Genomic DNA, 27,358 nt, shown 5'->3' with positions numbered 1-27,358 from the left:
GAGGCAACCAGGGTAGCTAATTACCCATTCTCTTGACATGGGTAAATATTTTTATTTTTAACTCAAAAAATGTTCATTTTATGGGTCGGCAGAAACCTTTCCACAGAAATAACTCACTTTGAAAGTTTTAAATGTTGAACAATATGTGTGCTGTGTTGTGTCCATACTAAGCCAACATGGGATTTACTAAATATCAAATGGGCAGACTCTTGTGTTAGGCAGACTCCCGTAGAGTAGGTCAGGCATCAAGAATAAGGATCTGTTTTGGTCAGAAGCAAGTTTTATTGGATTTTCTGAACTTGTGATGAACTTAAATTTAGCAGATGTGGAAAGGGCATCCCACAGCTATGCCTTTGCCACACCAAAGAACCTGTCCTGACACATCTTATTTAGAGATCTGAAGTCTATCGGAATTTAATGTACCCCAGACTTGAGGGGTTGTTTACGGGTGACTTGTAAGGTAATCTATTAATTTAATTTACTTTATTTTAATGGCTACTGCAGGGATAAAATAAGTTCTGCAATTTTAAGGGTTGTAGACTCAAAGAGCCTTGTACCTGACGTGCATTTCCTTTTCATTGTAACGTCTGAATGGAGGAAGGGATGTGATCCCTTACAGATAATCAAATGGAATATGCCATTATGTCCCAGGTCTTTGGAGTTCATAACATTATCATTCATCCTTATACTAGCATTAGCAATGAGATAAAAGCAGCAACTTTGAACCTGTTTTATGGGAGGCCAAAAGTGCCAGATTATATGGAGTGTTATCACATGAACAAAAACATGCAGTCTTCTAAAAATAGGCTGCTAAGTTGATAAAAAAAATGTCCACAAGGAAAGCATGATCTCTTGATTAAGCCGCAGATTCCTAATGCATCCTAATTCAACAACCAGAATATCTCCAGTTAAATTGTAATTGATTCATTCTCAAATATCATTGTCTGGAGTTTCAGTGAGTTTAATCGTAGCCTGTTGTTATTCATTGAATATCTTGCTGCTTGTAAACAGAACGAGTAAGAAAGGAGATAACGTAAAAGCTGAAAACATCTAAAGCTTGTTAGGCTGTATTATGAAATTTATATAGTCAGAATACATGGCAATAAAAGCCAAAGTGTTAATGAGAGAGGTAAGCCGTCGAAAGTGTGAATAAGGGTAGACATAAAGAGGATGTTGGAAATCAGCCACAGTTGGCAGGCAAAGTGTTTTAATAAGAGAAAATACAATGGCTTACGTAATTCAGTTTCTGTAGGAAAATAAGTGATTGACCATAACACAGAGGTGAAGGCTCGCTTTGGGAGCAAGCACCTGATCCAAGCAAGGCACAGCTTTTCATGAGAGCAAAGACATGATTCTTGGGCCGCAAAAAATTGCCAATGGAGTAGTCTTTGATAACTCAGGGAATGAAGAGGTGTTAACATGAATGAGGTGCTTTGGATTTGTTGTTAAAAGTGTACTCAATTTCGTGCAAAAGAGCACAGATTCCTGTGCAGATTCTGTAATAGTATTGCTGGAGTGATTGCAGAAATGTGATCTTCGAGGCATATGAGCTGCAGATTGTACACTATGCATAGATCGCCATCTGGTGTTGGGCTCGAATGTCTGCATGTTGTTTTTGTCTTCGAAGAAGTGTTGCAGTTACGAGACTGGTGACTCCTCCTTCGGCGGACAATGCGTGTGGGCTTCAGCTCCATCGTTAGATAGTTTTTTTTCTGCCATCGGGCTCGGATGTGACTTGCTGCGCTCTGGGTCGGTGTCGTTATCGAACCCCCTTTCGATGCGCAATCACACTTAACCGACGGTATTGTCTCGTTCGCATGCCTTCAACACGCACCCTCGACAACTTTTGAATAAACTTAGACGCCTGCGGACTTCGATGCGGGCCGCTGGGCCTACCCGCGCCGGTAAAGACGGACATCGCTGGAACGGACTGCCTTTAAGAAATGTCCACAGTGTGGTGCTAAGTTTCCACACTCTAACCTCTTTCCTGTTTGCAATTTGTGCCTCTCTCCAGAACATCGATTGTGAGGCTTGTCTCTCCTTCAAGTCCAAGAAGACCATCGGGGATCATCGTGCTCGACGCCGCGAGATGTCCTGAGGCACAGGTTCCATTCCAGACATCTTCCATCCAGGTCCCGCTAGCCTTCCGGAGCCAGAACAGGAAGAACATGTTCTGGACTCAGAAGCAGATGTCTCCGATGCCGACAATGACTTCACCCCAGCTCAAAGAGACGTGAGTACTGAGACCCCCGCCCCACCCCACCAAAGCCCATACCAATGGCTCCGGTAATACCATTGCCTTTGGGCTCAGGTCCACACCGTACGAAAACTTTGAGCACCCCGCATCCAGACCCAGCACCAAAGAACAAAGAAAAGCCATCTGGCTCGAGTCAACCACCCGGGACCGAAAAGGCATCTTCTGCACCGAAAGCTAAATCGTCCAAGTTGCTGGGCCCTCCTCCACCGGCACCGGGAAAACATTCGGCACCGAAATCGACAAAAGATCCCTCTGCACCAAAGCAGCCGGATAAGGCATCGGCATCTAAGCAGCCGGATAAGGCATCAGCACCAAAGCAGACCGAGAAGGCACTGGCACCGAAACAGCCGGATAAAACCTCAGCCCGAAGCACACAGACAAGACTTCGGTACCGAAGCACACGCAAAAGACTGCAGCACCGAAAATTTCAGAGCCAAGACCATTAAAGGACAAAATTCCTATAAATAAGCCTCCTAAACAAACTCCTACGGACACAAAACAACCTACACCGAAGGCCTCGAACCAAGAAAAGATTTTGTACCGGACACTGTCCCGTAACAACCAAGAACAGTTTCCAAGGAGAAGTCCTCGACGCCAAACAAGCCTATCGATCCCGAAGAGCTTTTCTTTCCCGATCCGAAACAGTCTACCATCTTTATTCACCCAAAGACTGGTCACATAGTCACCAAGCTACCTACAAAGAGTAAACCAGAACATTTGCCACATGCTCCAGTTCCTCCAAAGAAAATACACATAGCTACTAATACTTCACCACCACCTTCACCACCAGTTAACCCTAATCTAATCATTTTGAGGGCACACACTCCACAACCAGAAGATAATGACGATTCACATGGGGATGGGCAAGAGGATGAAGACATAGTACCATTAGACACTGAAGATCCTGATGATTCACAGGAACCAGACTGATGGCATGATTATAATACTTGTCCTGATCTAACCAATGATCCGGATTTCTACCCCTCAAAACCATCCCCGCCAGATGAAAATGTGGGTTTTGCCCAGCTAATCAATAGGGCCGCCACATACCATAAGGTCAAACTTCATTCAGATCCTGTAGAAGAGGATTTACTACTGGAGACTTTTGCCCAACCACAAAAATCTACTCCTGTCTTACCCATATTACAAGGCCTTCTTAGACACGCTCCTGAGGTGTTCAAATACCCAGTTAGAGCTAGGGTTCTTAACCCCAGAGTAGAGAAGCAATATAAAGCAGCTCTCACTGTCCCTATATACATCAAAGGGCCAACTTCCCTTAGATTCACTGGTTGTAGCCAATGCACGCAAGAGGGCAAACTCTCAGGGGTCAGGTGACACCACCTCCTGACAAAGAATCTAAATTATTAGACGCGTCGGGTAAAGGTATGACGTCCAAAGCTGCAAACTCATGGGGAATAGCAAACACACAAGCCCTTCTAGCAAGATACGATAGGGCCTACTATGATGAGCTGGAAAAGCTCATTCAACATCTACCTCAAGAATAAAAGGACAAAGCCAATGACCTTATACAGGAAGGCAAACAATTAACCAATAAATCCATCAAATGCGCGCGCGACGCAGCAGACACCATGTCCCGTGCAATAAATACCAGTGTTTTACTACGCAGACATGCCTTGCTCAGGGTATCTGGATTTAAACAAGAGGTACAAAATACCATCCTAAATTAACCCTTTGATCAGGAGCACCTCTTTGGCCCTGCAGTTGACACATCCTTGGAAAAGATTAAAAAGGACACGGAGACCGCAAAGTCTGTGGAAGCCTTACAGTCACCATCTGCCAGATGCTCTTTTTCTCGCTCTTTCTGTAGAGCGAGTTCCAAGACAAATACATCAGAACATCCATCCTCATCCTATAAAAGTTCTAACCAGAGCTCCTTTTGGGAACAACAACAAGGGTAGAGGGAGGGGTAACAACACCCACAACTCCCCTAACAATAAACAGTGACTTCCCTATGCTTCCCCCCGATCATCCCACTCCTGTCGTGGGACACCTCTCACAGTTCCTGCCTATCTGGAATTCCATCACAACAGGCAAGTGGGTAAGACAGATTATCCAGTATGGTTATTGCCTGGAACTCACTTCTACGCCTCCCAACATTCCTCCAAAACAGCGTCTTATGTCATTAGAACATCTAACGCTCCTCAAACTGGAGGTCTTAGCAATGTTACAAAAACACGCAATAGAACCAGTTCCTGTGCCTCGTCAGGGCACAGGGGTCTATTCCCTTTATTTTCTAATCCCTAAAAAGGACGGCTCTCTGAGGCCAATACTAGACCTCAGACCACTCAACTTTTACATTCAATCAGACCACCTCCACATGGTCGCTTTACAACAGTGCTTCCACTACTACAGTAGGGCGACTTTATCTCCACGCTAGAACTAAAGGACGCCTACTTCTAATTCCCATACATCCTGCTCACAGGAAATATCTCAGGTTTGTGGTAGATGGTCCACACTACCAGTTCAAAGTTCTCCCATTCGGAGTCACTACAGCACCCAGAGTTTTCACAAAGTGCCTTGCAGTGGTTGCAGCCCATCTGGGAAGACAACAAATTCATGTCTTCCCTTATTTGGACGATTGGCTCATAAAGGCAATCTCCCACAACAGCTGTGTTCAACACACACTCCGTAAAATACAGTCTCTTCACAGTCTGGGATTCACAATAAATCTAGGCAAATCCCATTTCCAACTGTTCACAATACACCAATATCTAGGAGCTACAGTGAATACTTCCACAGCCCTAGCGTATCCCAATCCGGTCAGGATAAGTGCTATACAAATGCTAGTTCAAAGATTTCAGCCACAACACTCACTAACAGCAAGAGTGTTCATGCAGCTAATAGGAATGATGGCCTCTTGCATTTTTCTCATTCCTCATGCAAGACTGCAAACGCGTCCATTACAAGAGTGTCTAGCACGTCAGTGGAACCAAGCTCAAGGTCCGCTAACAGATCTGGTGTTTGCGGACAACCGCACCCATTGCTCTCTGCAGCGTTGGACCACAAAAAAACCTTTCCAAAGGGCAGTCGTTCCTCGAGCCAGTCCCACAGATAGTGCTAACAGATGCATCGCTCACCGGCTGGGGAGCACATTTTTAAACCCATACTGTTCAAGGTTTATGGACCTCCCAACAAATACAATTTTACATCAACTTCCTGGAATTGTTACCAATCTCTCTAGCGTTGGAGTCTTTTCAACCACAACTATTACGGAAAGCTGTCCTAATCTGTACAGACAACATGACAGCAATGTATTACATACAAAAGCAAGGGGGGGACACACTCCCTCCAGTTATCCCACCTAGCACAGAGCATCTGGAGATGGGCCAATCCGCAGAAGATATACCTCCTGGCAGAACACCTACCAGGAGTACTCAATCAGATAGCGGATCTGCTCAGCTGTCAAACACAACAGATCCACGAATGGGAACTTCTTCCATTCTTTCACATGTGGGGACACCCAGAGATAGAACTGTTTGCCACACACCAAAACGCAAAATGCCCAAGCTTCGCATCCAGGCATTCACACCTATTTATTTATTTATTTATTTATGTGCTTTTATAGCGCCTGAATAAACCCCCGAAGGGGTATCTTCGCGCTTGTTCTAGAAATGGAGATTTGTCCCATGCCTGGTCATTTACAGAGGTAATAAATCATAAGCCGGTTAATTAATAGTAAAAAGGTGGGTCTTGAGGATTGTCCAAAGGCAATGTGCTATGGATGTATTGGTCAGGCAAATTTGCTTACGCTTTTCTGCTTCTCCCACTCATTTCTTTACTAGTGAGGAAACTCCAACAACATTCCCTCACAATGATCCTAGTTGCTCCAACATGGGCAAGGCAACATTGGTTCACAACTCTGTTGGAACTATAAGTAGTACCACATCAGAAGCTTCTCCTCTCACCCAAGCTTCTCACTCATAACCATGGAGAGATAAGACATCCAGATCCCAATGAGCTCAACCTTGCGATCTGGCTCCTGAAATCCTAGAGTTTGGCTACCTTAATCTCCCGCAAGACTGTATGAACATTATCAAAGAAGCTAGACGCCCTACCACAAGGGCAGGCTATGCGACAAAATGGAAGAGGTTTGTCATTTTTTGCTCACACAACAAAATCAACCCACTAGATGCTTCCATTCAAAACATCATCTGTTACCTCTTGCATCTACAACAATGTAACCTTTCGTTTATATCTATAAGGTTACATCTAGTTGCCATAGCAGCCTACCTACAAAACAGACAACATTTGTCTTTGTTTAGAATTCCCGCTATCAAAGCTTTTATGGAAGAACTTAAAAGAATATTTCCGGAGGAGGAGCCTAGCCAGCAACCGAGATGGCCGCCTAGATTCTCGGCTCCGCCGACCCTAGCGTTTTTCCCTATCATCCTGTCCATTATCCTGTCTTCTCACCCAGCGACTGGAATGGGGAACCGCTCCTGCCCATGACGGCGTGTCCCCCTGCAAATTCCGTGTAATATTAGCGGCGCATCGTCCTCGCTCCTTTCCCGGCCCTGCGCGGCAGTGGGACCGGGTCTTTGTTTGTGGAGTCAGCCGGACGTGGCCACAGCAGCAGCGGCCATCGCGGAGGAGGAGGAGCCGATCGGCTTGTGTGAGGCGGCCGCGTTGTGCTCGTCACCGCAGCGCCTCATTCCGCTCTGGGCTTTTGCACACCTGGCTACACTATATCTGCTGGAAACACTCTGTATCATTGCCCGGCTTGGAAGTGGTCTGAACGGTTTCTTTGTTGCCTCGGCCCGTGACGGACGCCATTTTCTGCATTGCACTTCAGCGCCCGACAGCGGTATCCTCTGAGCTTATTTGGGGGTCCGGATGCTGGTTGGAAGTGAATAAGCCGGTTCTGCGATGTCAACAGTTGCCCCCATGTCTCTGGCCCGGTGGTCGCTAGCGGAAAGTCGGCGAGGTGGTCTATGGGAGGCAAGTGACAATGGCGACCGGCTTCCTCAGTCGCCATACATCCGTGAGCCTGGTGTGGAGGACACTGCGGTACCCTATCTTCCTGAGACACCGCTGGGGACCGGTGCTGTCCTGGGTGCTCTGGAGACAGTTCGAGTGGCTTTGTACGTTGCTACCCGAGATCTGGAGTGCCGGCTGGATGCTATTTCTCCGGCGGGCTGTGGTTGCCCCCAAGTGCTACACACTGCGCCGCACTCTGCACCAGTCCACATCGATCTCCGTGCCGAGGTGCCTATTGAGATGTTGGTGGGTTGCGGCTTTGATGTTGCTGAAGTGCCGACCGCGACGGCCCGGAAGAGGTCTGGAGTATGTGGTTCCATACACTGGCGGGTATATCGTCCCCGGGCACCGTGTTTGCCATCTCCTTTGTGTGCTGGTGGCGTGACTTTTCATCCCCTCCTGAGACTGTTGTTGTTGATCTGGCCGGCTGTTTCCGACATACTGTTGCGCTGCCTTGTTCATGTTTGTATCATTCTCGGACTTCCAACGGTGGTTTGCGTGGACTTTTGTGGGCGCCCTTTCATCCTGTGTTGGCCGTTCCGGGTGCCTCGCTCATCCGCGGCGCCGGCCGGACTGTTGGACTCCATCGACCACCATGATCGCAGGGGGCAAGGTTAAGGCTGCTTACTTGGGTCGCTATTCCTTACATGGCTGGGACAGTGTTGTGTGAGCGGGACATTGGTTGCATCTACTGTTATTATCATATCGGGTGCGGGGGCCGGGAGCGGGCGGCCGGGAACATATCTGTTAATTGTCTTCTTCCTCCGCTAATCCTTATCACCGTCGTGGTTTCATTCTCTCCTCCTCCATTTCTTGTACTTATTGTACTTTTTCCCTTCTTTGGGGCAGTTTCGGGGCGACAGGCACGCTGTTTATGGGCTAGGCCGTAGCCATCACAGGGGTGCAGGGTGGCGGGTGTGGGGGGGGGGGTTTGTTATTTTAGTTTATTTTGTTCTATGGTCCCTTTCGCTCTTTTCTAGCTTTGGGAGGGTTCTTTCCTCTTTCGTAGGGCTGGCTGTCCCTTGGTCTTGCACCTTATTTCTTTTTCGGGCCTCTTCTTAAGCCCCTATCTCTCCCTTCTTAGGGGTGGTATTTCTGGGGTGGTATCTGGGAATGCTGTTTATTGTATCATGACCTGTTGTTTGATATTGCCGTCTCGGTTGCCTTGAATGCTTAGTCGCTATAGTCATTGCCTGCCTCTGTTCGTCATTGGGGTATGTCCCCCTTGTTTCCTATGGTTTTTATGTGAGGTGCTAAATCCTTGTGGTGGCGGCCCCTACTCTTCTTTAAACTTTAAAATGAAAACCTCCTATCCTTTGTTACAATCCCCGCAACCGTATCTGGAGTCTTTTAACATATCCTGTTTGCCGATTGATATGCATTTCTCCTGTTTTTAACTGACTGCTTTGCGGCCGGCCATGGTGGTTGTGGGCCTGCGCATGTTTCTCTTTGTTTCTCCAAATAAAGGTTTTAAAAAAAAAGAATATTTCCACCAATAGCTCCACCCTCTCCAGTGTGGAATCTCAATGTAGTCCTTACCAGACTAATGGGTCCTCCTTTTGAACCTCTACACAAATGTGAACTACAGTTCCTTACTTGGAGAGTAACATTTTTAGTCGCTATCACATCTCTCAGAAGAGTGAGTGAACTCCAGGCATTAACCATACAAGAACCATTTTTACAAATCCATCATAACAAAGTGGTTGTTAGAACAAACCCACATTTTTTACCCAAAGTGGTTTCTGCCTTCCATCTAAACCAGTCTGTTGAACTCCCTGTATTCTTCCCTCAACCAGACTCCATGGCAGAAAGAGCTCTACACCCCTTAGATGTTAAAAGAGCAATACTTTACTAAATTGAAAGAACAAAATCCTTTAGGAAAACCTAACAACTTGTCGTAGCTTTCTCCCCAGCTCAAAAGGGCAGTCCTATATCCAACGCAGGAATTGCAAGGTGGATTGTAAAATGCAGACAAATATGCTACCATAAATTCCAAATGAACGTTAACCACCCCCCTAGAGCTCATTTTACACGCAAACTAGGGGCCTCTATGGCATTCTTAGGGAACATTCCCCTAGATGACATATGTAAGGCAGCAACTTGGGCCACACCACACACCTTCACAAAACACTATTGTGTAGATGTGCAGGCAAAACAACAAGCTAGTGTGGGCCAGGCTGTATTAAAAACACTATTTCAAACTACTGCAACAGATACAGGTAGCCACCGCTAAGGAGGATACTGCTGTATAGTCTATGCATAGTGTACAATCTGCAGCTCATATGCCTTGAACAGAAAATGCTACTTACCAATATGCATCTATTCTTGGCATGTAGAGCTGCAGAGTTGTACACTCCCACCCGCGTAGATACATCACTCATGGATATCTTTCTACTTCTTACTACTACATCTAACCCTAAGTGACAAAAACAATCTAACGATGGAGCCGATGCCCATGCGCATTGTCCACCGAAGGAGGAGTCACCAGTCTCGTGACTGCAACACTTCTTCGAAGACAAAAACAACATGCAGACATCCAAGCCCAACACCAGATGGCTATCTATGCATAGTGTACAACTCTGCAGGTCTACAGGCAAAAAACAGATGCATACTGGTAAGTAGCATTTTCCGTATAGAACTAATGTTGGACCTTTAATGGATTATTTTTGTGTGCAGGAAGCTGTATTTTATTGTAGTGCTCTTAGTATGGGTATAGTAACCAAGGAGAAAAATATTTTCTTAGATGTTCTTGTTAACTGAAGCCTGCCCTGTTTGCCTTGCTTCTGTTTTTTTTCCCTGGTGCTTTTCAGTTTGTGGTGAGGTTCTCTTTTTCTGTTGAACAGCTATTCTGTCTTCGCTTTGGGAGAGCAGGGACATCTAGAATATTTTTGACTTGGGTAAGCCCCAAATGCAAATTGTGAATGTCAGGAGTGGGGTCATCCAGTTGGCCAGGAGTGGAACAAGAATTGATCACAGAAGTTTTTCCCATTCTTTTTTGTAGATTCTTCCTTGAATTTTGGGTCTACCAAAAGGGCTTGGGGAGCTGCACGACAGAAAAAAACATTCATGTGTTTAAGAGTGTTAGTACCTCTGAAGGTATACGATTAAGAAAGGTCAGATCAAGACTATACAGACTGTTAAATCATTAGGACTATTACCAGTTAAGAGGGGCCCTACAATTCAAACTTGTATACTAAAATGAGGGATGCTGCAAGATTTATAGTCTGTTTTGGGTCTGATGTGTAGAAATACAGTTGCATGTTTAGGTCTCAATTCTAGTTGGGAATTAAAGTCTGAAATATGGTTTGCAAAAATCCTGGTACTCTTATAATTTGTTAGGGGAGGAAAAAAACAGCTACTTGTTTAATTGGTTAGAGAGGAGCTTGAGCTAGAGTTTACCCTAAGTAGTATACTTAAACATCAGAGCTGTTTCCAGTCCTATAATGCAATGTTCAGTTTTGAGAGAACATGCTAAATCCTGTTTTCAAGCACTTATGATTTAGTAATATGATTCGAGTTTGATTATCTTAAAAGATCAATTAATGTATTAATAAATCATGCTTGGAATTAGTACTTACATTTTAAAGAAGAACTTCAAAAGTGGCTAGTAAGAATAATAAATAAGGTGGCCTTTTCTATTACTGTAAGGACTTCAAAACTCACTTCAAAGCCATATTAGACCTCTGAGACTTCCTTTACCTGTCCACTCACAGCAAATAGTGGATAGGTTTGACTAGTGCACAGTCTTACCTCCTGATGAAAATATGTGGAAAAACTTTGAATTGCTAAACCAAGTTGGCCTCATCGAAGTCTGTCCTGCATTGAATTTATGATTGTATTGATGTAGTTGTCCAAAAACTGCGAGTTGTTTTTTTTTTACTGCCCATTAACATGGAAAAAGCTTTTGGTGAGGCGGTTAGGTTTAATCAGTCCAGGATACTGAAAATTGTTTGAAGTGTAGACAGAAAAAATCATGAATACTTAGGTTTTTCCCCAACAAAGCATGAGTATCAAAAGAAGAGCCTTTGAGAAAGTAGCCTGATACATTTTGTAACATTTTAACCTAGAGATCATTTAGACCATGAACAGACCTTCCTATTCATTAAACACAAGCATTGTTTTATCGCATCCAAGATCAAAATATCTCCATAACGCCATTATTTTAAATAGAGTTTTTATGCATTTTCATAAACATTTGTATTTCTTCACTTATCATACCGAAACTTGATAGTGACCTGTCGCTAAAGAGCACTTGCATCGCAAACGCAATATTAACAGGCATCAAAGTCAGTAGCTGAAATTTTATGAGTATGTGTGTCCTCATTCTTCGTTTGTACTGGAAATCAGTGAATGGGAATAGGCCACAGTTTTTTAGTTGTCAACCATTGACGTTTATATGTAACCAGTCTAACTCTTCCCAAATTATTCATCTTCTCATGGGCCTAAACAATAAAGGCCTCCATTAAGACAGATACACTTTTATTTTTATTAATTTACTATGAGCGTGAGGAATCTCTCCTCCTTTTCTTCCTTTGACTTTTACACCGTGTTTAGAAAGTCCTCACCTTGTTAGAATTACGCAGAACGTGTGCGTTCTTATTGTGGGCAACTCAAAAATATGCAAAATAATGCGTTCTCACCTACACACCTGTCACGAAGAATTTTCTTTCTTCGCCATGTTCTAGATCTTTATAATTTTTCCATTCCGCTTCCATTTTTCCTTTTTGTGTTTCCAGATCTGCAAAAGTAGGATTTTGTGATATTAAATTGTCTAGTCCACTCTCCACTTTGCTACTGTTGTAATTTTCTCTTTAACACTGGGTCTCTCAAGTAGAAGATTGAGGTCAGGTGTTTTCCTATTTTGTAGTAGAACTCCTACTTGACTTGTTCAGAAATGTCTTCATCGTGGTCTGGTGACTCCATGTTGCAATTTGAGATAAAGAACAAAGGGTTCTTTAACTTCTACTTTTAAAAGAGACTTGGTACCTTTTATCTAGATTTAGCATGCCAAATATTAAAGGGTTTCCTTCCTGTAGTCCAGGGCTTAGGTGTCTTTAATAACAACATTTGTTTGATCATATTACAAAGTTTCAAGCCCTTTCTTGTTTGCTTACCCTTGAGTTTCTTCATCTTGTCGTTTGGATTGCTGGTCATTCAGTGGATTAACCATCTTGTTCAGTTTATTGAGCGTCCATTGAGTGCATCATTCCATCTTCTACAGATCGCTTCTATTGCATTACCTGGCATGCACTGATTTCAGCAGATGCGCCTAAGAAATATTTGTTGACCACACAAGCCATCTTGAAAAAAGGCTTCCTCAACAAGCAGCATAGTATTGTATATGTTATTCAAATGCCTACATGAGATACCATCTTGACAGGTTTTTTTTTCAACAAAAGAACATTTTTGAAATGGAAAACTATTGTAATTAAATAAAGGTAAATATTTTATTAAAATATGTAAATTCACAAATACCATGCTACATTTGTATATACAAGGTGATCATAAAGTACTTCAATTAAGCATTTGATTTTCAATAGGGAAAGCCAACTTTCCAAGATGGCTTCTGTGATTTTTTAATGGGCACTGCCTTGTCATTGGAGGTGCTCCTTTTTTTTTTTTTAACCACCCACACTCAAGCCAGTGTATGCCACAGATGGCTTATGGATCAGTGCTCCAGGCAACCATTCACAAATCGGGGCAGCGGCTTCTGGTTACCATGTTTCTTTTTTTACTTAACAATGTCTCAGGACTTGCCTACAAGTCTGACCATGGTGTTCTTTTTGCACCTAAGGACAACCTAATGTCAGCATAGCCTCAGCGACGTCTTGCAAGATTGACAGCAAAATTCACAATCTCTTGAAACTTTGAGTTTGCCATCTGGCTGACAGGACAAAATCCAGCCCTCTCCCTATGGCTTAAGGCGACTGCACAGCCAGCATCCAAATATACTAAAAAATAAATGTTTAAACTATTAACTAGCATGAAGCCAGCAATAGATCTAAAATGATTATGCATGTGCACATTAATGCCAGACCTGTTGTCTTTCCTACTGCTTGTTTGTGTATTTTGGCACATCGGGAGTTGAAGAATCTGTCTCTTCCCTGTTCCTACCCTTTGCAGTAGACCTATCTCGTTGAGTGGAGAACTGTGCCCAGTACCATATAAGGCCCTACAATCAGTATGTTCCTTCCTTGTGAATCCCTGGCACTTAGATGGTATCTTCTCTGGCAAAGTTCATATTGTTCAGTGGCCATATATTGACTTTCAAAGATGGTCATTCTTCAGGACGATGTCCTATCTGTGTCTTACAGACGTTAAGCAGTCTTGTCTTTAAATGAAGTGGCACGATTATCTGGGCCAGCACCTAGTCGTGAGCCTACTTTCCAGCTTTGGTTCTGCCTTCTCCTCAACTGCCTATCTTTAGATCACTGGATCGCAGCACCACTTGGTCGGCACAGTATTCTCAGGTTTCTGCATTCTCTTCTGCTGTAAAGTGACTTCCCAGAGCAGTGATAAATGTTGTTCTGCAATTGATTACAGAAAACCTGATGATGTTCAGTCCGGAGTCTAGACAATGTCTCTGTGCACTTTGGCATTGTTTTGATGTAGTGGACTCAATAAAAGGTTTTGATGCTGAATTCCTGGCGGTCGGTGGGTTATTTTCTTTTCTTTTCCCAACTAGGTTGTACATTTCTTCATAATTCAAACTTGCAACTTCAAATTGCCTACTGCAGCAAAGACCTGAGCATTGCTGATCCATTTCTTAATTTCCAGAGGAGTAGTGTACCAACAATGCGTTTACTCCAGCTATCCTAACTAGTGTAACCATGAACATAGCTGTACCTGCCTCAGGATCTCGCAGTTTGCTCCAGGGTATAGTTATGACCAAATGATCAGTAACCATAGTCCACAAATTTGTAGCTGTTTCATGTCATCTGAACTCATAATTTTCTCAGGCTGGTCCCTTTTGAATTGTAAAATACAGATGTCATACTTTACATTATATGGTTCTGTGCTTTCTGTCTGGAAAGCAGCAAATCCTTTTTATTAAATTTACTAAAAATATGTAAATTCTATACAAATTTGCAATTTCTTCATGATTTCCAACCAGAAAAAAAGTTGTATGGGATTTAAAAAATCTGTACATGTACTCTATTGTGTAGCAGTGCAGAAAACTAAGTGCAGAACATTGTTGCTCATGTATATGATCTCTGTCTCCTTCACCCCAGCCTCATCATTTCACTTCTACCCCGTCCTTCTCCATCCCTTCTTCCTTTTCTCATTCCCCTACTTTCCACATGCTTAGCAAGTACTTCAAATTACTTAATGCCCCTACATAAGCACTCTGTCTCAAGCATGATAGCCATTGCAGTAATGTTTTTTTCTGATACCATTCACTGTTTAAAAGACATATATATTTGTGCTTTAGAATTTTGATTGATATATCCGACTTGGTAACTGATTAATTTTAAATTCTGGCACACCTCAGTTGAGACCCGTTTTCTTTCTCAAGTGAGCGCAGATGCTTTTGTAATATTATCAGTAGTCCTATTGTGTTTGTCACCTAATGTAAAGCACACACTCAATTTAAAAAACATGATATGCTTCTCAATAGTCATACTTGGAACTCTTCAAAGGATGAATAGTACGCTCTCCTTTTCGTTCAGTCTCCCGATGCCTGCCTCATGTGTGACATGATCCAATTCTCCTAGCTCTCTCCATATTGAATTAGTTGGCTGTCAAACTTGTGCAGAATTCGTATTAACAGGCAATATTTACTCTTGTCTTTCAGTAGAGAAGTGGGGGGAAAAATGAAAAAGGCCTTTTTTCATGTTTGTAGGCAACATGTGAACGAGGGTTTGCAGCCATGGAAGAGACGCATCAGAAAAAGATTGAAGATTTGCAGAGACAGCACCAGCGGGAACTGGAAAAGCTGCGAGAGGAGAAAGAGCGTCTGCTTGATGAAGAAACTGCTGCTACTATTTCAGGTAAAGTATGTGGGATTTATTAGAAAGAACATCTTTTTGGGATTGAGGTAGTGGCATATATTGCCAGTTATGGAACATAGATTAAGAGGGAAAATATTAGGTCAGTCGCATAGCTGTCTTCCAGTGGAGTGTTTCTTTAGAACTAATAATTGTCCAAAGCAGGTTTGTTCCTTGCGTTGTGAAGTCTACATGGATACAGTTCTCCTCACATTACTTCTAATTTTCTTATTGTTTTATGACCTATTGTCATCCCCTCTGTCAGTTGCCCATACACTGGAAAGCACATTACACATGCAGGCCTGTTTCATTATATCCTGTCTGTCTTCACATTCTTAATAGCCCACTTCTGATGGATAATTATAACTACCGATTTCTCACCTTTACAATATTCCTTACGTGCCAGACTGTATCCGGAATTGTTCTGAAATAAGTTTTTCTTGCTCGCCAACTTAACGTTGGCAAACACGAGTGAGGCTAAAACTCCTCTTTGCAGAGTTTATCAGAACTCCATGCGCTACACGGAGTGAGAGGAGCGGAATTTCAAACCCATCCCTAATTAAGATCTGCTATGCATTGGCTGAGAAGCAGGCCCCTAAAGACAAAAGGCGCATTCCACCAGGGCCTAAGTTGCTACTGCTGCATTGGCATGCTCTTAACTTGTGTCTGGCCACCACATGGGCGTCAGTGCATACTTTCATGAACTACAACTACATAGATAGCCAGGTCCGACAGGAAGGGCATTTTGCCTGCTTGGTCCTGCAGGACTTCACAGACTCTTTACCTTTGGTGGTGCTGCTTTGGTATCTATTCTAAAGGGTTAAAGTAGCTATCAGAAGAACAAGTTGCTTATCTTCAGTAAAGCTCTTTCGGGTAGACCTAAGTACAGATTCCTCACTGCCCTCCCACATCTTTTACCATCTAAAAAGTTCCCAAATTAGATATCTACACACTCGTACCTACAATTGTTCATCAGTCCCTCGTTTGCCACTGCTGATTCAGACCCATCTCTTACCCATGCTTGCACTTGTGGACATCGGAGATGTATCCAGTGAAGCGCTATGCGTCTTTTTTTTTTTTTATTTTTTTTTATTTTTTTAGAGTACAGCTCCCAACGCTGCAGACCTAAATCTCATTTTCCTTTTCTTCTGGTTGTACAATACCCCCATTCCCAGTGCCTAATTTGTAAATCATTGAGTGCAGATGCGCGCAGTTAAGCTTAGTAGCTCACATACGTCGCAATTAAATATCAGCCCGCCAAATACAGAGGCACCTTAGTCTTGAATCCATCTCATGCTTCTTTAATCCACTGCCAGACACTCCCTGCCCCTTTATCTCACAGGTAAGTGCTTTCTCCCTGTGTGACTGGTTTTCCGTCTTTATGTCCCCTCGTCATTGCGTTTTGTGTGTTTTTCCCGCTCTTGTTATCGTTAAGTGTATAATGGAAAAAAAATAAGTGCTGGTAGTGCCCACTGGAAACTACAGGCTCAAATTAGGCAAAGCCCATTACAAATTGCTTCATTGTAAGTTTGGGTATCCCTCCTGTTAGGAGGTGTAGTCTATTCATGACTTTGATCCAGAAGTTGCAGCCACTTGGTACAAACAAGCCTTATACAGAAAGTAAGTGTCTGCCTCCCTCTATCTTGGACATGCTGTCGATCTCTCCCCAAAACATTTCTATAGCTTGTTAGTGGGTAAATGTGTTCTATGCAGATAATAAAAGTGCACCACTTGGAATCTTGCATTAATGCTTTTAACATTTTTTTTACCTGAAATCAGGCCATCGGCCAGTCCTTAATGCTTCTAGGACCATTTAAATATTAGACACCAGTCTCTCGCCATCCACTGGATTTAGCATTGTTACCAGTGTCTCGGTTGTCTGCAGATCTATGGGGAAGCCAGCCCATATTTCTCTAGCAGCCTTTACTTGTTTGGTATATTGTAAGAATTGCACAGGTCCCTCATTGCATCTTTCCTGTACTTCTGAAAAAGTATCAAATACATAATTTGGATAAAGTCCCTCACAGTTTCACAGCAACCCTTTCCCCGTAGTACCATATTATGCCCTATTCCCTTCAATAGTTGTAGGCTCCCTCCATTCATCAGGAGCGAACAGGCCATTTCATAAGTTTTGGCTCCAAACACTCCCAAGTATTCTCTGCTGTTGAATTATGTATGAGTATGTTTTTGAGATGTTTCTCCCCTCATGACCAGTTCTTGCAAGGGAACATGCTCATGTTTGCCCTCAAGTAGATGGATTGGAAACCAGGCTGACTGCTGCAGATGTGTCTCCATATAATAGAACTCTGAGTATGGTTGCCCAAAGCCCCCCTTTTCCAAGCTCAACTTTAGAGTTTCCAGATTTACCCTAATGTGCTTCCCTCCCTAATCCTGCTACACTATAAATGTGCCCAACTCTCTAAACAATTGTGCCGGCATTGTGCACTTCAAGTTCTGTATTGTGGACAGGCATCTAGGCAAAAATATTTTAAAAATCTTGACAAGTGGCACCTGTCTTATAATGGAGAGTGGCAGCACATCCACAAATTGTTACCAAGCTCTTCAATTCCATCATGACTTTTCCCATATTGTATTCGTATTTTTTATCTGCTGTGTGTCCTACTTGTATTGCGAAATTTATGAAACTATCTATGCAGTCCTGACAAATCATTCAAGTGTTCTAGTCCTTGGATCATCACTGAGACCAGACAGGCACGGTTATATTAGTGTACACCAGAGTCCAAACTGGGCGTGCCACTACTTTTTAATTAACAGTAACAGGTTAACTCCAACAGCTGAAATGCCTCGCCTGAAATGGAAGTGATGGACTCTCATGTAAAGGGAAGCCAAGGGAGGGAGGGACAGACGTCTGAAGAAGAAAGCAGCCTTCTTGCCATGGTGCCAAGTACCTGAAAGAAAAGCAAACCTGTGTAATTGGTTCATCTGCAAATGTAAAGACTGCCTGGAATTTAACTGATTAAGCCTCTTGACACTTGCTGATGACAAAGATTTATTTTTTTTGATAGATACTTAAGGGTATTACCAGCGCAGCTGTGGAGTGTGTACTTTCATTGGTCAATTTAAAAAATGTTTGCTATGATACAGTCTTGAGTATTGCTAAAATCTGTATATCTGATAGTCTTCTAGCTGCATATTCCTTACCTTTGAATTTCCCAGGTGTCAGGCTAGATCCAGAAACATTTGCTGAGCAATACTCCTTGCGTGGGCCGTCGGGTGGTTCCATTGAGTTCCGCGTGACGTTGGCGTCGTTAGCGTCGGTTATGACGTTGTGGTACCTATATAGGCGCCACACAGACACGCCGACGTCCGTTCTTTTCTTTCCGTGCCAGTTAGGTGCCGATCCGGGATGAGCTACCCCTCTGTCGCTTTTTGATAGGCCTTTTCTCTACTTTTTGTTGACTTCCAATATTTTTTTCCGATTGTGTACGAAGGATGTCATCGAGGAAGACAGGATTCAAGCGGTGCGGGGCCTGTCCCCGCACAATGTCAGTCACCGATCCCCTCCTCGTCTGTTTCTGGTGTCTTGATCCTCACCACGATCCAAAGTCGTGCTCGGACTGTCGAGTCATGGCTCCTAAGACTTTACGGGAGCGGGCTTTGATGCTCCTTGCAGCCTGACAGCCAACACCGTCAAGCGAGACTCCACGGAGGGCCCGGTCTCAATCAAGGAGGAGGAGGTCGCGGGACTGATCTTGGAGCCCAAAGTCATATTTGTTCCACTCTAGGTCATCGGGACACTCTAGGAAGAGGCGCAAAAAGAAGAAGTCCAAGTGGACTTCATCTTCACCTCGACGTTCGTCCGTCGACGAAGCAGGTAAGGAACACCGACGCTCTAGGTACGGTTCCTTGGATCATCCCAGAGGCAAAACCACCAATGCAAATAGCAATGAGGGGGCCTCTTCCTCGTGTTATCTTGCTGCTTTCTGATATAATCCATCATCAATCTTGCTGTTGCACACATATGCAGGATCTGTCGTCTGAGGCTAAGGGCTGTGGGTGTGATTTGATATCAAACAGGTCAGGCTGTACTAACGTTTGAAATGGAATCATCAACCTACTGTGCAACTCTCTACTGAAAATCTGTATATCCGTATTAATCATTGATGTGGGGGTAGTATATTCCACACACAGATGGGTTTCTACCTGGCTTTGGGAACATTACGATTAAAGTCTTACACATGGTGGGTGGCAGCATTTTTTAATGCTGTGCTTCTTTGAAAAAGGAACAATTGATGGACGGAATGCTGAACAATCCAAACATTCACTCCCAGTCAAAAAGATCTGGGTTTAATCCATTGTTTTTTTGCCCACCACACCACCCCTGTTTGGACCCAGCCATATGCAAATCGGTCTTGACCCCTGTGCCTCATGGGAACAGTCCAGTCCGAACTGCCAAGCCAGGTCCTCCCTGCACCTGAAACAAGCATCCTGGGACCGGATTCAGGGCATCATCCCTCATCAGCCAGGCTAGCTTGAATCCAGTGGCGCAGTGAGCATGGGACCCACATCTAGGCATAACCTTCCAACTTCGAGTGACAAATGCAAAAGGAACAATTGATGGACCGAATGCTGAGTGATGCAAACATTCACCCCCAGTCACAAAGATCAGGGTTTAATCCATTGCTCTTTTGCTCACCACGCAACCCCTGTTTGGACCCAGCCGTATGCAAATCAGTCTTGACCCTTTTCCTCATGGGAACAGTCCAGACCGAACTGCCAAGCCAGGTCCTCCCAGGACCGGAAACCTGAATCCTTTGACCGGTTTCGGGGCATCACCCCTCATCAGCCAGGCTAGCTTGAGTCCAGTGGCATGGAGAGCACATAACACACATAAATGATTTTTCTGCGTAACTTTCTTTAAAAAAAATTTTTTTTACACAATTGTGTATAGCGCAAACTTGATCCAAAAGTATTGGAGCGCTTTACATGAGCACCAGTTACATTATATGGGCACACATAAGCATTTCATTTTTTCAACATTAATTTGGAGAGCAACCTTGGCAGCAAACGCAGTGCCAGGCGGCAAAACTATCTGATCAGAGAAGAGGAGAAGGTAAGAGGCACAACCTAGCAAAGACTGCAATTCCCTAATCTGTAGCTCAAGTTGCTAGGATAACCAGCCGCTTAAGAAACTCATCTGGTTCCTACAAAGCACACAATTTTGTAGACTCAATGCTCCTGGGATCCAGCGCCTGACCTATCAGACCTGAGTGACCTTGTAATCAAAGCATCTAATGTTCCAGAGCTTTGGCCCAAGATCAGCAATAACAGTGCTGTAGGCTGTGGTTTGAGGGACAGCCTAGCCCCCAAAGTCCCAAATCCGCTGCCTACCTGAAGCATGTCTGGCTATCACTGACTGCTATCTTTCCGAAAGAAAAATAACAGTGTTGAAATTCTCAATCATAAACTGAGTCACTGTATTAATTTGATTGTTTTTATAAAACCAGTGCTTCTGCTAGAGTGGCTTGTTTTAAAACTAATTTATGGCAATTATAGACAACTCAAAAACACTGTTGATGTATTTGGAGCTTCTGGTTTAGATTTCAAAGGGAAAGAATATATATTCTGAAGGGGTTTCCCCTTTTTTTTTTACCTGCATTGGCATAAAAATACCCATCATGCTGGTGAAACAGTGGTGAAATCTTGGTCAATTCTCAACCCTAATGATGACTGAGTGATGTACCTCATTCTCAGTAAGTTAGTCTAGCATTCCATAGTAACTACAAAATAGGGCCTGATCAGTTCTTCCAAAAAGTGATCAGGCAGCAGTCATGGCCGTCCTCTCAAGGTTTCCAGGCTCTTTCCGGAAATCACTTTAGAAATGCTAAATGAGTTAATGATTCTCCATTTCAGGGGATTTACAGCAGTTTCTAGGTCTTCTGTAGGGCTTCTTACTGCTCAGAATGCGATAATTTCAGGTATTTATCTCTTTTAATGGACCTTATGCCTTGGTTTCACTTGTTAGAAAGTGGCACTCGAAGTGTCACACATTTGGCGCTACAATGTCACTCATATGCACAGTTAATTCTTGGAACTGTCACAGATAAGCAATCTGAACACTTGGCAGATATAACAAATGCAGGTTGGAACATCATTCCCTAGAGATTATTAGCCAAATTATTCTTTTATAGTTTTATAGCCCGCCGTAGCAAGCTAAACCGACCATTATAGGCCCGCTGCATCGACACTGCCTTAAACAAAGGAGCGTGCCTTTAATGGCTATTATAGCCCAGCTACGGCAGTCTGTAATGCTCTTGCAACATTCTGTCCCATGGGGGCAGAATGTTCTAATTAAAAAACACAAACTCCTCTCGGAGACAGAGGTATTTGAAATTCCCTCGGCTCTGAAGCCTTTGTTAACAGCTGTTGCTGTGAATGTTCTACTGCTAACAGCGCACAGGGCCACAACTGTTAGCTGTTGAACATTCACAGCAAGAGGTTTAAAAAGGGGCTGAAGTCAGCCCGTAGGTCTCCCCGGCTTGGCTAAAATGCTTTTTGTAGTTCAGCAAGCCAGGGAGACCCAGGAGTTGAGCAGCATTCACTCATCCCTCCTCCTGAATCCCTAGTGATACTGAGCTACAGGAGGTGGGAAGAATGAAGGATGCGTGTGTCCTCCTGCACGACTTCTTCCTTTCGCTTCACTCTGCCTAAATAATATATTATCCAGAGGCAGGGGAAAGAAAAAATCCAGATGCTGTGTATTAGGACATTAAAATATTTGAGAGTAGCATGCCTACACCAGTTCATATAGGTCTGCTGCTAATCCATTGTCTTCATTCCAATGTTCTAATGGTCATTAGCCTGCTAAAGCCCAAACTTCTTTGCATAGCGTCGAGGTGACACTTGATGACATCACATCGGCATGGGAGGAGTTTTCACGGCATCCACGCCATTCGTTCCTGTGTTTGGTCATGACCGACCTTGTCCAGGGTCCGCTTTGAGAAGCGAGCCTTGCCCCAGTATTGGAACTTTCATAGATTCCCATGCTTTGTATCATTCCCCCGTCGTCGGAATGGGAGCCTCGGTAAATAAAAAATACCATAGCAGCAAAAGAGAAAACTAGGCTTAGGCCTCATCTCATTTTGTAGCTTATCAACCTCTTTTTGTAAAAGAGACCTAAATTCTGCAACAACCAATCAGAACAGCCTCACCCCATAGATCCACCATCTGAAAAGGAGAAGGGAGGCAAGAAACCTTCTACTGTCCCTCAGGAAGGAAGATCGGACAAGAAACCACGTCCGTCGATGACAAAAACAGCTGGTATGTCGACGGCAACTTCCAAAAAAGACTTGGGTTTTGGTACAGCTTCGTCGACGGCGGCGGCGCTGATGTCTTCGTCGACGTTTAAGGTACCTGTTTCCTGCTCGTCGACGATGGTGTCTACATTTTTGATTCAACAATAATGACGACGAAGGTAGTGTCGACGACGAGGACAACGTCGACGACGGCAGCGATGATGATGATGATGACGACGAGCTCGTCGACGACACGACGATCAATCCTCCGGCGACGATCAATCTTCCGTCGACGGTTCCGTCGACGACAATTTCGCCGACGTTTCCGTCGACGTCGAGTCCGTCGACGACGTCGTCGACGATTCAAAGGGTCCGTATATCTATAAAAAGGCAGCAAATTACCCCAGAGATGACATCTCCTCGTCGTGTAACGCCTTTGCCTCCCGCTTTGCTTCTGGATGAGAGTCTGATGACGATGAGGATGGTCCTTATGGAGATGCTTATAGCCCATCCCAATTACAAGTGAAGTTCCAAGATTCAGATTCTAATGAGTGCTATGCTGAAGAGCGCCAGTTTGTTCAGCAAGAAAGGCCTTCTCAAAAGTCACGTCAGGATATGGTGGCAATGCCGTCTGCTCTTATAACGGACTTGCAATTGATGCTACAGGATTATAAGAGGAGGTTTCCGTCGCAGACTGCGGAGCAGCAACAGCATCCTCCTTCTCCATCCGTCCCTACTACTCCTGCAGTTGCAGTGACGCCTTTGGTTTCTCGACTTTCTGAACTAGAACCCAGAGAGAGCTATCAGGAGGTTGTGCCTATTCAGGATGTCTCATCGGATGGAGATCCTCAGGTTGATCCTTCTCATGACCCGGATAGAGGTTGGGACGATGATGATGTCATTCAGGATCCAGATTCACCAGTGCCGGATACTGCTACCTCCCCTCCTGCTGACTTTGGAGGTTTCCATAATCTTATGGAAACGGCGTCCAAAAGATTTGGCCTACCTATTATGACAGTACAATCAGACTGTTTCCTTTACGACTTCAAGGAACCTTTCAGAAAATCTGTTCGTTCAATTCCAATTATCGAACATGTATGGTCGGAAGGTACTAAAGTGATGCAGAATCCGGCAACAGTCATTCCTGTTCTTCCCCGGCTGGAGAAGAAATATAAAGCTCCAGAAGGTAGTCCTGCTTGCCTGACTGGTCAGCCGAAGCCGGACTCAGTTATTTCCCAGGCGGCGCAAAGCAAGTCCAAAAATCCATCGACACAACTCACAACACCGCCAGACAAGGAAAGGAGACGTCTGGACAATGTGGGAAAAAGATTCTCTTCTATGGCCAGCCTCTTGGTCCGAGCTGCTAATGCTCTTGCTATCTTGGGCAGATATGATCGCCAGATGTGGTGCGATTTATCCCCATTTGTGGACCAACTTCCGGATGGATCGAAAGATGAGGCCAGGAAGATACTGGTGGAAGGGGAGCTTTCATCTTCAGAGGTGATAGATTGTGCTATGGATATAGCAACTACAGCTTTCCGTGCACTAGCGGGTTCAGCAGTTTTATGGCGTCAAGGCTGGTTACGGGCAACCTGGTTTCGCCCGGAAGTTCAAAATAAGATCTTGGACTTACCTTAGGACGGAGAGATGCTTTTTGGAAAGCATGTAGATGATACCCTTCAAGGCATCAAGAAGGACACGGACACGGCAAGATCCTTGGGGTCATTGAATTACCGCTAAGTTCCTTTCAGAGGTGCGAGGGGGAGAGGTTTTTCCTCGTACAGAGGTGGCAATCAACAGCGCTACTCTTCATACTCGCAATCCTCGCAATCTTACAAGCCACAATACACACAGCGCCAAGGCCAGTCGGCGTCTTTCTCTCGCCAGCCACCAAGAGGGCGTCAAGGGAGAGAATTCTAAGCGGCAATAGCGGCTTCATGGCTCTTTCTACTGTTCCTACCCCTCCGAGAACATCAGTGGGGGGCAGGATTTCTCATTGCCTACACAGCTGGAAGGTTATTACATCAGACCAGTGGGTTCTGAATATCATTCGGAGTGGCCACACGTTGGAGTTTCAACAGCTTCCTCCAACCAGAGCTCCGGGCGCCAACGAATCGAAACATCTAGGACTTTTACATCTCGAAGCCCACCAACTTTTCATCAAGGGGGCAATAGAACCTGTCCCTCACTCCCAAAGGGGGAAAGGGTTTTATTCCAGGTTCTTCCTGGTTCGCAAGACAAAGGAAAAGTGGCGTCCAATATTAGATCTAAGGGAGCTCAACACCTATCTCATAAAGCTATCCTTCAGGATGGTCACCCTTCAGGATATTCTACGGCTACTGAATCCAGGAGACTACATGGCGGCTCTGGATTTAGAGGATGCATACTTCCATGTGCCGATCCACTCAGCTCACAGGCAATACCTACGCTTCACAGTAGGCAAGAGCCACTTTCAGTTCAAAGTGCTTCCTTTTGGTCTCAGGTTTCGCACCAAGGATTTTTACAAAGGTACTGGCTCCGGTGGCGGCGTATCTCCGAAAACAATCTCTAGAGGTCTTTCCCTACCTAGACGATTGGCTGATAAAAGCTCCATCTTTCCAGGCAGCTTCCAAGGCAGTCACAAGCTGCATTCAACTTTTCAAACAATTGGGCCTTCAACTCAACAAGGAGAAATCGATCCTTCTTCCATCCAGGTCAGCAAAGTTTCTTGGCTCTATCCTGGACACAAATCGCTGCAAGGCCTTTTCATCGGAGGAACGTCAGAACAAACTTGTTCTGTCAGCTCGTCGCTTGCAAAAGAGGAAATCAATGTCGGTCCATCTCTACAAGTCCCTTCTTGGATCGATATCATCCTGCATACCATTGATTCCGCACTGCAGGCTTCGAATGCGTCCACTTCAAGAGCAACTGGACAGGCAATGGTTCCAAGCGGAAGGCTCGTTCGACGACAGGATCACGGTGACACCAGCAATGAAAAAAGCAAGCAGCTGGTGGTTGGTAAAAGACGACATCTCAAGAGGTCTAACCTTCACACTTCCTCCATCTCCCATGGTTCTAACCACGGACGCCTCGCTGGAAGACTGGGGAGCGATGCAACAAGAGTTAAAGGTGAGCGGTCATTGGGATCCAGACCAACGCAAGTTCCACATCAATCTATTGGAACTCAAAGCTATTCGCTTGGCCCTGCAGACTTTTCTTCAGAGAGTTCAGAATCACACAGTGCTGGTTCGCACGGACAACACAACGGCCATGCACTATATAAACAAACAGGGCGGGACAAGATCCCGGGCTCTGTCAAAAAAGAAGCTCAGGAAATTTGGAACTGGGCGATTCTCCACAATATTGCTCTTGCGGCAGAACACCTCGCAGGTTCGCTCAATTCAACAGCGGGTGCGTTGAGTCGCCAAAGATCGGTCAGTCACGAGTGGGAGTTAGACCAGACCATTCTCGAGGAGGTCATTTCAGTTTGGAGAACCCCAACCATAGACCTGTTTGCAACCCCGGAGAACACCAAATGCCGATTCTATGCAAGCAGGGTTCACCAACGGGGATCCTTGGGGAATGCATTTTTGATAGCTTGGTGCGGCGCATTTGTCTACGCCTTTCCTCCAATTCCACTAATCCCGAGGCTGCTCAGGAAACTCAAGGCGGAACCTTGCACAATGATTTTAATTGCGCCAGCGTGGCCCCGACAGTTCTGGTACACGGAACTCCTCCTGCTGTCTCAGGATCAACCGATTCACCTGCAGCCGATTCCGTCTCTTTTGACGATGTCTCAGGGTCAAGTGCTCCATCCAGACCCGAGCTCACTCCAACTGACCGCGTGGCTCCTGAGTACAGAGAATTCCAGGCGTTGAACCTCACAGAAGAGTGTGGAGGAGTGTGGCTCAATGGTTAGAGCGGCAGACCCTGATGCAGAGTTCTGGCTAGGGACCAGGGTTCGATTCCCGCCTCGGCGGGGTCTCGGGCTCAATTTCCTCGGACCTGTTAATTCTCGCCTCGGTGCCTATTCTAATCACGGGCCCCACGCTGCAACTCTGGGCAATAGCTTGCTTAGCCTCCACACCGGCCCCAACAGTGCTAAGGATGCCTGGCTTCACCCTGGGGGTGCCCAGAAGTGGACACTTCACAGGGAAAGCCAGGAGGGGTTCCACAGCGGTATGAGTATCAGCGCCAGGAAACCGCATAGGCGACACCGCAAGGTGACCGTCTGGTGACAGTGCGCTCTATAAGTACCATGACATTTACATTAGCTTAAGGTTATACTGTCGCAGGCCCGGGCTCCGAGTACAAACAAGACTTATCGGGCGAAATGGAAGAGGATCTGTCTCTGGTGTCAGAGGCAGGATATTCATCCATACACTTCAGCTCTGCATCAGCTTTTGCCATATATTCTTTCTCTGGCTAAGTCAGGTTTGGCTCATTCTTCTGTCAAAGTACATCTAGCAGCCATTTCTAGATTCAGGCGGACGTCTTCAGGTCCTTCACTTTGGTCCGCGAGCATTATTAAACAATTCCTGAAGGGCCTGTTCAGAGCTTTCCCTCTAGTCCGGCCTCCACCACCTGTCTGGCAGCTTAACTTAGTTTTGTCTCATCTGATGAGAGCTCTGTTTGAGCCCATTCACAGAGCAGATCTAAAATTTGTATCGTGGAAACTGGCTCTTCTTTTAGCCTTAACATCAGCCAGGAGGATTAGTGAGCTCCAAGCGCTCACGATTGAGAAACCCTTTCTTCAGTTTAAAAAGGATGTTCTGATTCTGAGGACAAATCCAAAATTTATCCCGAAGGTCTCATCCGAATTCCATCTGAATGAGCCGGTGATCTTGAAATCTTTTTTCCCACGACCTACTACACCAGCG

General features: G+C 44.8%; 1 protein-coding gene across 3 annotated transcripts in view; it reads left to right on the top strand.

Moving 5' to 3' along the window:
* Positions 1-27,358, top strand: part of MPRIP (myosin phosphatase Rho interacting protein) — an 845,921-nt gene that overhangs the window by 580,164 nt on the left and 238,399 nt on the right. For all 3 annotated transcript variants that reach the window (XM_078665226.1, XM_078665225.1, XM_078665227.1), the window contains one exon: positions 15,099-15,246. In XM_078665226.1, coding sequence (XP_078521352.1) covers positions 15,099-15,246 — 148 coding nt within the window. The remainder of the gene's footprint in view (positions 1-15,098; positions 15,247-27,358) is intronic.

Source organism: Lissotriton helveticus, chromosome 10 (genome assembly GCF_964261635.1).
Source record: "Lissotriton helveticus chromosome 10, aLisHel1.1, whole genome shotgun sequence".
NCBI classification, from domain to species: domain Eukaryota; kingdom Metazoa; phylum Chordata; class Amphibia; order Caudata; family Salamandridae; genus Lissotriton; species Lissotriton helveticus.
Note: the sequence above shows the minus strand (reverse complement) of the source record. Positions and strands in the feature narration are given on the sequence as shown.